Source organism: Pseudorasbora parva, chromosome 6 (assembly GCF_024679245.1).
Source record: "Pseudorasbora parva isolate DD20220531a chromosome 6, ASM2467924v1, whole genome shotgun sequence".
In the NCBI taxonomy this organism is placed as follows: domain Eukaryota; kingdom Metazoa; phylum Chordata; class Actinopteri; order Cypriniformes; family Gobionidae; genus Pseudorasbora; species Pseudorasbora parva.
This window is the reverse complement of record NC_090177.1, coordinates 20,831,571-20,845,931: the sequence shown is the minus strand read 5'-3', so window position 1 is coordinate 20,845,931 and position 14,361 is coordinate 20,831,571. Positions and strand designations below refer to the sequence as shown.

The window sequence follows — 14,361 nt, the reverse complement described above, 5'->3', positions numbered from 1 at the left end:
ATGGTTCTTTGTGTATCATTATATGTGTTCGTGTTGTAAGAGCTCACATGTATCCTGCCGTCTTTCAGTGCAGGACCGTCCTCAGCTAGTCTGAGGATGAAGAGGCCCATGTTATATTCCTTCCCTCCTCGCAGACTGAAGCCAAAACCTCTCTGTCCTCTCTCTAACTCCACAGGATGGCAGCCCTTAAAAACAATGTTTTTGCATATTAAAACAAGCAATTAAACACAGTCTAAATTTAACTTAAAAACTGTTCTCATTGCAAGTCACTATACTATGCAAATATAATATCACACATCTCTTGCTTTCCAAACACCCAAAAAACAAACTGCTCTACCACACCTGTTAGCGCTAATGAGAAATTACACTTGATTTCCATATCTCTACTCAGTCTTTATCATTATAGGACTTATTTTGCATACATTTCCTCCATTTCATCACTCATAAAGTTACTGTGGCCTATAGTATGACAGCTTGAGGTGACAAATTCTTCCATTTCAAAGTTTTAAAATTATAATTTAATCTTCAGAAAACACGGGCTGCATAACAATTAAGTACTTAAGTCAGTTGCATAATCTGTGAACTCTATTACTGCAAGCGTGACACAAATTATTACTTGGAGAACTGCTGCCATCTCATTTAAATCTCACCTGCTTTGGTCCTGAGGTGATGACAGTACCCATCTCACCCTGAGGCAGGGATTTGTACTCCGCTCGGGCCATGGTGTCTTTCCACTCCTCCATCTCAACGCCATTCCTAAGTGACACACAATTAAATGCTGCTTTAGGGCATTAAATTAACTGGTGAACAAAATGAAAGCATCTCCGTTCATCCAACATCATGTTATCCAGCACAGCTTTTTTTGTTTGCGAGAATGTGCAGGAAAATTGTAATTCCTACAAAGAGGCTAATAGTCTCAATTCAGGTCCTCAATGGTCCGCGGAGCTCATTACGTCCTTTTGTTGGTCTTAAGTGTGGGCAAAAGCTTCAACAGTGGCTGCCCATCTTATCTGAGGCTTGACTGTGAAAAGAGTTTACAACAATACTACTCAATTTTTTGCTGAAAAGAAAAACCTGAACCATGTGATTAGGCTTGAAATGAAAGGAGAGGTAGTGAGTTTTCTTGACAGAAGAGACAGGTCATTGAAAATGGAAGGATGTAAATGGAGTGGGTAGGGTGTCATAATACGCAAAAGATATCATGTCTGATATCCGAAGAGCACGTTTTTTGTGTTGAAATCAGATGGCATGTTGAAAACAGCTTCCCGAAGGTTCGAACCGTTATGAATCAGTGTATCGTGTCAAACTGCTGAAATCATGTGACTTTAGCGATCCGAATCATGAATCGATACACTGATTCATAATTTTTTCGAAGCCTTGGGAAGCAGTGTTTTGAAATCGGCCCATCACTATAGAAGTTGTTATTTTATTTAATTTTTTTGTGCACAAAAACTATTCTCGTCGCTTCATAAAATGATTGTAGAGACATTGTAGTGAGATGGACTTTGTAACGACGTCTTTAGTGTCTTTTATTCCTTGAGAGAGGAAATGACATTGGTGTCAATGAAGGCCTTTCTGAGCCATCGGATTTCAACACTAATATCTTCATCTGTGTGTGAAGATGAACGGAGGTCTTACAGGTGTCAAACGACATGAAGGTGAGTAATTAATGACAGAATTTTTATTTTTGGGTGAACTAACCCTTTAACCCACCCTTAATACTCATACCACCAACCCTGTCCCTAACCTTACCTGTATACCACGTCAATGGAAGCAAAAGTGTTTGGCAATACACAAAAAGCACATTGTACCTAACAATTATTTTTACATTGTAAAAGTACCTAGTAGTTAAAGACACTTAAAATAAATTGACCAAAATCACATTGTTTAGATAATCCTAGTTCTTATAATGTAATAAATAGCAATACGACTGAAAAAAACTGACTTTTAAAATAAAACTTCAGACTAAAAGGCTTGTATGTTGACTGTAACGACTATGTGATGTGTGTATGTGCGTGTTATGACTGGACAGGCCGTCGGGATGGCGCTTGTACCTGTCATCTCGGTTGGCAGGCTGCTGTCCCACGGCCCTGTGCTGAGAGGCTGGGCTCTGCTTGGCTGAACTAGTGCCTGACGGAGGTCCACTGTGTTCTGAAAAATAAATAGGATTATCAGCATGGCAAAAACACTTATACACACACAACTCCATCCCAAGTTTCAGTTTCAATCTTCAAAGTCAAATGTTTTAACTTTTCTGTTTTATACAAAAAATAAATATGCAGTCTACTGTTTCCTTTCAGTAGCTCATTGTTAACATAAATAATGAAGAGAAAATGTATTTTCTCAAAAGCTTACCCTCCTCAGGCACGACCGTGAGGGCAACAGTGTTTCCAGCATCTTTGATGAGCTGCACAATGTCGTTGTGTGACAACTCAATAATGGACTGGCCGTTCACAGCAGAGATTCGGTCACCCACTTTTAGCCGACCGCAGCGGTCTGTGGGACTGCCATCTATGATGCGGCCAATCTTATGAGGGATAACTGGGGATAGAGAGATCAATGGTTATTTCATTTATACATCTGACAGACTACAACAAGAACTGAGATGGTTATAAACCAATGAGTAGTGCTTTGAATAACTCCACAAACAGTCGTCCGATTAAGCTGTCACATGATCAGGAAAAACACCCTGCATTACATGAAATGACCACACCAGGGTATATATGGTAATTAAAGGTGTAAATTCATTTTTAATGTTAAAATACTTTCTCAAATTAAAACAAAATAAAAGATGCTTTAAAAGGATCAAAAGTGACAGTAAAGGCATTTCAAATGTTACAAAACATTCAAATAAATGATATTCTTTTGAAATTTCTATTCAAAGAATCTTAAAAAAAAAAAGTATATCATTTTACACAAAAATATTAAGCATCACAACTGTGTGCACCATTGATAATAAGAAATGTTTCTTGAGCACCAGCTCAGCATATTAAAATGATTTAGGATCATGTGACACTGAAGACTGATGCTGAAATGATGCTGAAAATACAGCTTTCCCATCTCACACACACACACACACACACACACACACACACACACACACACACACACACACACACACACACACACACACACACACACACACACACACACACACACACACAAAGTGTTCAACCTTACAGCATAATTTTTACAAAAAAAGTCTACAAATGTTCACAGCATTTTCCCATATTCAGAACTAATGGTAATAGCCATTAGATCTGAATAGCTCTTGGTTTATTACTGTTATACATCATAGCTAAGCTAGCTTTGATTTTATTATTGTAATTGCACTGTACGGTACATCAAGCGAATGTATGAAAGACGTAATGTAGATTTCAGCCACATTTTCCCCAATGTTCTGAGTCTGTAGTTGCACATCAATTGTAATAGAACAGGGTGTGCAGTCTGAAGCTGACAGCAAAGTAGCAAAAATCTGAAGAATTGGGAGAGGCAGACAGAGACGCCCAGCGAGACACTAATGGAAAACAGCTTTGAAAGTCATTTCTCACCTCCAGGCGGAGGCTTGTTTTTAGAGGTGAGGATGACAAATCCGAAGCCCTCGTTGTCCTTGCGCTGAAGAGTGACTTCGTAGGGCTGAGGGTGGCTGTGGCCGGACACCTCGATGTGGGGGGGTTTGGGTGAGCCGTTGACCAGCGCTGGAGTTTGTGGAGCCTGAGGTTGTCCTCCATCATCTTCCTCTCGATCTGCTCAAGCATATCCAATATTCAGTGTTTATTATTATTGCAGTATTATTTTAGTATTTATATACCATTATATTATTTATTTATATTTTGAATTAGCTTTTATTTTACATTTTTTCAGTTTTCATTTTAGTTAGTAATTGTGTGCGTTTTCATAATTTGTGTTTGTTTTATATTCTAATTTTAGTGCTTATTTTTAGTTAGTTTCCAAGGCAACATTTCTAATCTTCGTTAGTATTTATATTTTATTTCAGACGTATTTCAAGTAATGAAAGTGATTTTTTTTATTGTTTAGTTAACAAGAACAACACGGGTACTGTACCATTTTACACATTTATTTGTGCGGATCATTTTTACAGTTCGACTTACAGTTATTTATGAAGTGATTGGTTGCTGGTGAGTAATTCTGTTTTAAATACTAGCCAAAGCCAGAGTAACCTTTTCTAGTGTTAATTGTTTTCTTTACTTCTTTTGTATTATAAAACAGTTAGGATAATTTGATTATGCTTAAAGCATCTAATAACATTATACGCTCCTGCTTAACACTATCTGTCATTTACATCCTTTCTGCAAAACTGAGTCTATGCCATCTGGCCTTGATGATTCGTGAAAGAATTATTGGCAAAAAAAAAAAAAAACTCTCACCATGAAGTAAAACAAACAAACAAAATCCCTGTGTGATTTAACACAACTGAAAAAGAACATTTATGAAAGTGTTGGGAAAAAAAACTGCTATGAGGCGTAAAGCCAAATTTCATAAATGGCCTCATAATTGATGTTTTTTCCAAATTACCCAGTGCGTGTTGTCTAGAGACGCGTCTTTCTTTTATAGTTTTATAGTCAGTGCTTCTGAGTCATTGTTTTGTTAGCACATAAAGAGTCCTTTGCTTTGACTGAAAACACTGGTCATTAAATTTTGATTTTGTGGTTATTATTTTATAGCTCAACTCAGAACTAATGGAGTGAAACACTCATTCCTCCCAGGGAGTGGATCGTGTTCCAAACATGAGTGCTGGGTATGACTGAAACATCTGGAGGACATCTACAGCATTCAAGACATAAACGCAGGCATGCACTGATCACACACGGATACGCAGCAACAGGGTACACACCTGGATAGGTGAGCTTTCTGCGCACGGTCAACATCACCTGCCCGTTACGGGCAGCGTTGGTCATGAGCTCCAGAACTTGTTTGTGAGATTTGCCTTTGACGGGAACGCCGTCAATACAGATGAGCTCATCTCCGGCCCGCAGACGGCCATCCTTCTCTGCAGCACCCAGAGGAACGATGGCACCGATGTACACCTGAAGAGAGACGGCGTGGTTAAAGGTGACATCATTTTCTGTTGTGACAATATGGTGATGAATCACTGCAAAACATGTCAACGCTCACCGGCTGATCAGGTCCTTCTCCGCCCAGCACTCTGAAGCCGAATCCCGTCTCCTGGTTCCTCTTGATGAACACATCCAGCTCTTTAGTGTTGGAGGCTGAAAAACAAAAACAAACAAACAAACAGCAAAGTTAGCCGTCAGCCATAAATATTGACCACATGACCACAACCAGCTCCCAAAGGTCAAAGTATAACTCACGTTTGCTGTCGAGCATGGCTTTTGACTTGAGGTAGAGCTCAGATGGGTCTAGTTTCGGGGAGCTGGAGCGGATGGCATGCGGAGGGAAGGGGAGGGACTGGGGTGCAGGATCAGCCAGACTAGGAGTTTCAGTACTGATGGAGCTGATGGCAATGTCCTGCTTCTGGCTAACTGGAATAGCTGAGGTGATCTAAATGAACAAATAGACACACACAGCAACAAACATTACCCAAGCCTCATCATCATTACAGCACTTTAGTGAATAACCCCATCCTAACGGGGGGGGGGGGATGCTATTTCATGCATCGGAGTTGGATTCTCATGCTAAACATCGCCAAAAAAAATGAGTTGGACGTATGATGGAGCATTTCTGTTCTAAATAAACTCCTTCAGGATTCAAACAAGTTTTGGGAATCCTGTTTGGGCACTTCTCACGGTTGAGCGCATACACACATCAACCACGGGGCGGCAGTGGCTCAGTGGTTCATGTAGGTTGTCTACAAACCAGAAGGTTGGTGGTTCAATCCCCGGTTCCACCTGACCAAGTGTCGAAGTGTCCATGAGCAAGACACCTAACCCCAGCTGCTCCCGACGAGCTAGATGGCGCCTTACATGGCTGACATCGCCGTCGGTGTATGAATGGGTGAATGTGAGGCAAAAATGTAAAACGCTTTGGATAAAAGCGCTATATAAATGCAGTCCATTTACCATTCCATTTACCAACCAAAGAGAGAGCAAGAGCCTGCCTGTCAATGTGCTTTCATTCGGGTTACTGGAGCCGTCGGCAGCGCTGTCATTTTGTTTTTAGACCACAAAATCAACAATGTCACTAAATAAGTGTGTTTCTTGGCGTGAGGGAAAGATCACCTTGTTAAGCTTCCCAAACAACCCAGCGTTAAGTTCTGCAAGTGTGTTTGTTTGTTCTAAGTCACGAGTCGAAACTGCATCAAATGTCTGTGTTTTGAATGCAATCAGTGCGTATAATGCATAAAAAATTAACATATAGTGAATCGAATGTTGCAGGAATAATGCCATGATGCATTGTATTGTGTGTGTGTGTGTGTGTGTGTGTGTGTGTGTGTGTGTGTGTCTTTTGCTCTGCCCACTGCAAGCCTCCACAACTTCGGCTGTTTTCAGAAAAAATCGGTACGAGGTATCTGTCTTTTATGAATATGGTAATGCTAAAGTCTCTTTGGCGATTTGAATTATACAATACTACTCTGTAGGTACTCAAGATTAACATGAGATTTGCAGAATCTGTGTGTGTACTCTTTAAGTACTGTCCTAAACCCTGGCACCACTCATTAATATTAATTAGGTTATTATGTAAAAAAAAAATTTTTTTCTTGCAGTCACTCAAACGTGTCTTTATGAGTACAATGCTATACAAACTGCACTGACATTGATAATCAACATTAGAGCCAGTGTGAGAAACACTTGTGAGAGAAGCCTCGCTCCTGAGGGGCCTGTTGACTCAGCAGAGATGTTCGCTGTATAAGCTGTTGTTTGCCTCCAAGTGTTTCGCCACATCCTGCTCTTAAAATAACATTATAGCGTTTGGCACTTGCTCTGTGAATAATGTACGACGGCAAGGAACCCGCTTTGCTGAAAAGCCGAGAACGAGGCTGATAAATAATTCATCCTGTTTCATCTTCATTTCATCAAAATTCCCCAGTGTGTCTGAATTAAATCGCCAAAATTGTGTAATTAAAAGACATTTAGCTGAACTTACAGGTTTCAGAGACTTCACAGGAGATGTTTGACCTGCAGGCACAAACAGATATAGAGAGAAATGAGAATGAGCAAGAACAGTCGGAAAGGGACGTTCTGAGACTAAATAATTAGTCAACGCCATTTACTGCTGGAAAAAAGGCAGGTCATCAGTTCATTGATTACATTGAAAACCTTTAAATGTGGAGCGTGTGTCAATTTTGTCTGTAATTGGTCTGATTTGAGAGAAAGAGATAGATGTTGCTGTTGGGATGCTCAGACAAACACAGCATATTTTCAACAATAGAAATCAGCCTACAAATGGCTTGCATAATACATTCATTCAGCATTTATCTGATCAAAAGTCAGAGTAAATACATTTCTAAATTTTAAGGTTTCCAAAAAAAATCTTAAGAAGCACAAGAAGCTTTTTTCAGCATTGATAATAATAACAGAAAAATAATGTTTCATATTAGTATTGTGTGACACTGAATCCTGGAGTAATGATGCAGTGAACTCAGCTTTGCCATCACAGGAATACATAACATTTTAAAATATTTTAAAATAGCATTAAAAAAATCTTTACGACCCCAGATTTTGAACGATAGTGTAGAGGAATTGAAAAAAGTATTAAAATCCAAAATTGAATTCCTGAAGCTGGATTTCAATCTGGTTTATATTAATACAGTGGCCACTAAGGGGCAGTGTACTCCACATTGCATTTATGTATACTGGAAAAGTACACTAGATTACATAATATACTCTGTACACAATGTGGGGTATGATGGCTTGCCGCAAGCATGTTTATGTACAGTATGAGTGTGTGTGCAATACAATGAAGCCATGCATGTTAACCCTCAATACCAATAAGGCCGCCTAGCAGTCTTTATTTGAAAAAAAAAAATTGACAGTGTAGAACATCCACACCTGCTGTATGCTGTGCTTCGGGAAGATTTTTGAGCATATAATCGTGTTTGTATAAACCAGAGAAGAAAAGCTTTCATATAAATACGCTTGACCTTTTGTAGCCACAACCCGATAGCAACACAGTGACAGCCGAATCTTGGAAGCGAGTAAATGAACCTGATATTTTCACTTTTCACTCCAGACAAACCACAGACTAGATGCAGTATAGATCTGTGTGTATAGCCGCTATGAGCCCACTGCTGTGCATGCAAATACAGGCTTTAGTTCAATTAAAACGCTGTCGGGGGTTATTCTCTGCAAGTTCAGAAGATCGTAGAACGGGTGTAACAACTGTTTTGTTGAGTTCCATCTACTGTATATAAGCTATTGAAACAACTGTTGTAATGAGAGACTCTGTAGATAAATAAAGAGTAATTAAGAATGACGTCATTTTACCTTGATTAATTCACAAACTTACAATAATCACCCCAGTAAGCTGCTGTACTGAGATACATTGTCATGGAACATAAGTGCGAACACTCTTTCCTTTAGGCGTTAACAGTCTCATGATGATATATGAAGTTCAATCTCGCTAAAATGTGAAGATCTCTCACTCACAAACACAACAGTTTCCCAATCAGCTGTCACCCTCCCTGCTACGTCTCTCACTCTATTCACACAACTTCAGTTTATATAAATCCTTTTTTTCCTGAACTTTACCTCTCTAAGGTCTCCACTCTCTTTCTTAAAGAGATACTTCACCAAAAATGTCAACAGTTGCTCACCCTTATGTCATGTGGACCTGTATGACTGACTGTCTTCTGTGGAACCCAATTTCAAAACTAAACTTGGACCAGAGAATATTTGTCCAACATTTGTCCCTTTGATATTCACTGTAGGAAAAAAATGATGTTCTACATAAGTTCTAAAGAGTCATTCAGGTTTGAAACGACATGAGGATGATGAGCTATTATTGTTAAATAAGGGTACATTTTTACATTGTTTTAACAACAATGTACTAAAAATGGAAATGGTTTTCCTTTGCGTTTTTTTCGTGTTCAGATGACAACACTGTCAAAACGTTCACATGGATCCACAAAAACGCTGTATTATGGATGCCAGGCCAGTTGGTGATGTCACTTTGTAAAGAAACACTACACGCCTATAGGCTAAACATGTAATACTATAGACTGTAAACAAATATGGACGTAGTGTCTGTGACGTCACTCCCGGATAACTGAAAATGGGCAAGGAGGCGTGATGTGGATGGAGCTGAGGTGCCTGATTGTTGAAACCATGCCCGTCTAGCTCAACCATAGTGGCAATCCAGCCGTCACTCAAGTAGCTACGCCCTAACCTTAATTATACTGAACTTTAAGGCTTAATATAATTTAAACAGACGAGTTTTTAAAATGTAATAAAATTCCCTCCCCTCACAGTTGCCATGAAGGGGAAGATTAGCTGTATAGACCAAAACCACAATTTGTACAAGTATGTAAACATTTTTTCTGTTGTAAAGTTGGGCATTTTAACATGGGGGAGATGAACTGCAGTTTAAGTCATTTCCGTGTTGGCTTCAAGAGAGACCGCGGGAGGTTGCCGCTTGCGTAATATGCATACACATGGAGACACTGTTTTCACAAATTTGTGTAGCCTATATGGAGCCGATAGCGGTCTCAACAGTTTCACTTTGAATCCAATTTTCAAAAGCCCCCAAAAACGCAGATTTCAGTGTTGTGAAAGCGTCCCCTATAACTATGAAAATCATTTTTTTAAACTGCAATAAAGCTAAAAATAAAATAAAAATATTAGGTGAAAAACTTTTATCGATACTTTATATAACAAAATTAATCAAACTTAAATATAAAAATAAAATTATTAAATATATTTATAGTAAACACTAAAATAACTATAAATGATGTTTGAATAACTAATAACTGGTAAATGATGACAGAGCATTAATATTCGGCTGAACTATCCCTTTAACTGTCACTAGATCTGGTCTGCAATGGTTTGGGTACCATACTGTAATCATTTAGCCTAGAAATCTAGACGCACCCTAGCGGCAGCAAATTTAATTTGCCCACAAGTGTCGTCTAGGAACTCTCAATACCCATCTGAGCTGTATTCCTCACAATCTGGACGGGCCAATCACATAATGTAATAAGGCCATAATGACGCCGACCGAGTTGCGTTTGCGTGCTTCTAGTAAACACAGAAACTGGCGAACGGCGGCGGTCTTTCGAATCAGCTTTGACCGCGACTCTGAAAGACTTGAGTTAAGCTTTTCTCTGAGAAAAGAACAAAGAACGGCACTGAAGTCATTCTTAAAAAGGCAAGATGTGTTCGGAGTTTAGCCGACCGGATACGGTGAATGTTTAATCTATCAGAGAGCTCTGTTTCCCCTTCGTTGCTCTGGTTGGTGTAGTGCTATCCTATTGCGTGCAGAGGGAGTTTGAAAGACCACCGTTTATCCCGCCCCTTGGATTGAGCCCTGTCTATGGTGAGTTTCCAGACCAAACATCTTGATGTGGGTCTGGCTTGTCAGGCTAGTAATCATTAAGATTGCAGATGATTCAGTGATTGTTTCCCTGTTTAATAATGAGGATCCCGATCATGGTTCTATATTGGTAGATTTTATTGATTGGTGTAACTTTTTGGATATCAATGTATTTAAAACTAAAGAGATGATTGTAGATTTTAGGAAGAATCGTACAGCCATCTCTCCTGTGGCTATTAATAATCATGATTTTAGAACATCAATTTAAATGCCTTGATACGGTAATAGATGAAAAGTTGACTTTTGAGGCTCATGTGAATGCTGTGTGCAAGAATGCCCACCAGCGTATGTATTTTTTACGGAAGCTATGTAGTTTTAATGTGGAAAGTACCTTTATGAAATTTGTTTATTGAGTCTGTTATTACTTTTTAATGTGTGTGTTGGTATAGGTCACTTAATCTCAAAAACAGAAATAGATTACAGGGCATTGTTAAAGTGTGTGGTGAGATTGTTGGCACCAATCTGAATGATTTGAATATTTTGTACAAAGCCTGGACTCTGAGGAAGGCTGAGTTAATGATGAGAGAGATACCAGTCATCCCTTGCAGAATGTTTATAAGTTGTTACCTTCAGCTCGTAGATATCATTTACCACTTTGTAGCACTAATAGATTAAAAAAAATCCTTTGTACCAGTTGTCATTAGTTTTTAAACTATTCTAGATAATTATTATTTATTTATTTTATTTTGTCATGTTGTTATGTGTCGTCTTTTCCTGCTGGCTGTGAAACAAATTGCCCCTTGGGGATAATAAAGTTGACCTAACCTAATGGAGGTGTAAAAATAAGTCAATAAATAAACACTCACCTCCTCTGAGCACCAGCACATTGACCTCACTGCCCATGGGCAGGTCTTTGAGGATGTCCACCACCTGCGCATGGGAGAGGGTCTGCACGTTCTGCCTGTTAATTTCCTTTATCACATCCCCCTTCAGCAGACCTCGACACCACTGCGCATCCAAAATCATCTTCACTTTCTGGCCTAGCGGACAGTCTGCGATGGCAAAGCCAAATCCACTCGGCCCCTTCACCAAAGGCACGCTGACCAGCTCGGGCTGCAGCAGGGTGGTCTCCCCCGCCTCTGGGTTGCGTCCATTGGGCATTGCTGCGGCTGGGTGTCTGCTATCGGTGGTCATGTAATGGAGGTCCTGCACGGAAGGGGTGCCGTCTGAATGAATGGGCTGCCCGTCTATCCCCGGCATGGCAGTCATTTTGTCCCCTGCGCCCTCTTCGCTGGAATTGGTGTCCTCTGGTAGTGGGTATCCACGGCACAAGACCATATCCACATACTGATTCACAGGAATGGACTGGAACATCTGCACCACATCTGCATGGGTCTTGCCGAGCACACATGCACCGTTTATGTCCACTATAACATCACCTAAACGAAAGAGGAAGAAGAAGCATGAATGAATCAGATGTCGGATCAGTTCCAAACCCTAGTGTGCTGCCTGCCGAGAAAGCAAGCTTAGGGAACAAAACGGTAATCCTGATGCAAAAGCGGTTCCAAACAGGGTTGAGCAAATTTTTATGCCACATAAGATACCTTGTTTTGGCCTAAATGGAAGGCATCACCACATGACAAGTTCAGTAAAAGTGACAATAATTTTGTACTGACAATTTGTTCCATGTAATTAAAATCCACTATTCACCCCAACATTTCAGTGTTTTTAGTTTTCTGTCGTTTTGTTATATGCTTTAGTAATTATTTATAATTTCTCATTTTCATTTAAGTTTTATGTTAAGGATTTTCATCTATAATTTCTATTTCATTTTAGATTTATTTCAATAAATGAGAATTGTTTTTAAAAGTTTTAGTTTACAATATCAACACTGTTTTTGTGCTTATTAGAATATTGTTTATTTAGCTTATCAACATGCTAACACTAGATTCAGTTTCCCTGTGCATTCCTAATGCAAATAGGCTGCATCAATATCTATAAATATTTTTGGACAACGTCTAAGGCAGAATCGAAAGAACTTCTGAATGCATCGCATCAATTTTAGTACATTTTGTTTTTCAATTACTGAAAAGTACCAACAAAAACGGTTCATAATTATTCTTATTAAAACACAATTTCACCCAATATCTGTGTGTGCTATGCGATTTGCTTTTTCTTAGACATTGTGCACTTCATATGAGTGTGAGATGTAAGTGATCCCTAAAGTTTTAAGTCATTTAAGTTTATATAGAGTCTTTTAAATCAGTCAAAAGATATCATTTACCCAGCATAGTGACTTTGAAGATAGGTGTGTATGTAGACAACAGACTGACAGTGTCAGCAAACTGTCAATTTCGGCACAGACACAAATCCTCCCAGTGTGTTTAAACTGTTCATTTTGATTCCAGCAATGTAAGCTGTCTTGGCTCCTTCTGTTCTATTCATGGGGGTATGAGTATGAAATGCAGTGATAAAGAGGCAGTGCCCACATAACTATTACTCGAGCTAAAGTCAATGATCCGCTCAGTTGGTGCAGTCTATCTAATGGTAAGTGTGTCTATTGATCAATGCAGAGAACATTGGGGGATTCCTACATCCTTTTCTACTCCGGACCAATCAATGGCATCCTTCCAGGCTCACTTCGTTTCTTGAAAGTGATTGTTCTACCCAAGTCATCCTGCTGCTTGTACAGTAATATTGGCACGGAAAACACAACCTGTCAGAGCGCCACAAGCATCAATGTTTCTTTCCTATCACCATGAACTCACAAGTAACTAGCCATGATGGTAGTAAAACATGTAACAAAAATGTTAATTATTTCTCACTTACCAGCCCAATAAATAGTGCATAATTTTCAATCTGTTTGGCTTCAAATAAATGCTGTTCTTTAAAATTATGTTTTCACGGTTTCCACAAACAAAGCAACACAAACAGTTTTTTGATAATAATCAGAAATGTTACATATAAGCGGCAAGATTATAATGGTTTGTAAAGGATTGTAGCGACTCAGGCGAATCAAACACACAATCGCCAGTTACATTTAACAAATCTGTTGTGAAAGCTGTGTGCTGGGTGGCAGACCTTCCCCCAACACAACAGAGGGAGATTCTTCAGTCACCCTGGAAACCATCTGATAAGACTGTTTTATGGCCCCGAAAGGAATTTAGCCACATGAAGTTTCAGACACAAAGAGTTTAAGACACAGAGCTTTTGCCTCAAATTATAGACGAACCATCTATAAATGAACATGCACCCCAGGACATTATATGTAAACACATAACTGTCTTGTAAAATGTTTATTCTGTATGGTATCTTGCATCTTTTTGTCTTTGTCTTAACAAAGTACTAGTTCAGATAACCTCATATATGTCATGTCTCCTATCAAATTAATGCTCACTTCACGACTTACACTTCCATGTATATCACTTATTCAGAAAATGCAGTGTGTGTTTGTTGCATTAATTATAGTATGAAGACTCAGAGACCCACTGAGTCGAACTTTCAAACAAAGGGCAATAAATTCTGCTGAGGAATTTCCCGCCGGGAAATCCCAACAATCTCATTGGTTAAGTCTAACCCTGGAGGGTGGGACTATTTCCAGACCTTAAAAAGACCAGTGAAGACAGGCTCTGCCCTCTTCTTGTTCTCTTACTCTGCTCTGTTCACTTCTCCTCTCTCTCCTGTGGGAGCCAACACCCACGGGGGGGGGGGGGGGGCTGGCACTCAAGCCAGGCCACCAATGCAGGCCCTCCAAGCAGGCCTCATCTCTTCCAAAAATCTTCTCTTCTACAATCCGATCTTCAAGAACACGAAGCATCGCTAAAGCAAACAGCCGCTTCCCTCCCAACCTCGGAAAGGACCGCCGGACCGCCGGACACGCAGAGACACATGCACACAAGCGAGAAGCCAAAA

General features: G+C 39.6%; 1 protein-coding gene across 5 annotated transcripts in view; it reads right to left on the bottom strand.

The window, feature by feature from the left end:
* magi3a (membrane associated guanylate kinase, WW and PDZ domain containing 3a) overlaps positions 1–14,361 on the bottom strand; it is a 173,896-nt gene that overhangs the window by 6,514 nt on the left and 153,021 nt on the right. For all 5 annotated transcript variants that reach the window (XM_067446110.1, XM_067446109.1, XM_067446105.1 and 2 more), the window contains 10 exons: positions 11,316–11,888; positions 7,066–7,097; positions 5,334–5,523; positions 5,137–5,231; positions 4,856–5,048; positions 3,552–3,746; positions 2,356–2,541; positions 2,055–2,151; positions 651–756; positions 48–185 (listed from right to left, as the gene is read on the bottom strand). In XM_067446110.1, coding sequence (XP_067302211.1) covers positions 48–185; positions 651–756; positions 2,055–2,151; positions 2,356–2,541; positions 3,552–3,746; positions 4,856–5,048; positions 5,137–5,231; positions 5,334–5,523; positions 7,066–7,097; positions 11,316–11,888 — 1,805 coding nt within the window. The remainder of the gene's footprint in view (positions 1–47; positions 186–650; positions 757–2,054; positions 2,152–2,355; positions 2,542–3,551; positions 3,747–4,855; positions 5,049–5,136; positions 5,232–5,333; positions 5,524–7,065; positions 7,098–11,315; positions 11,889–14,361) is intronic.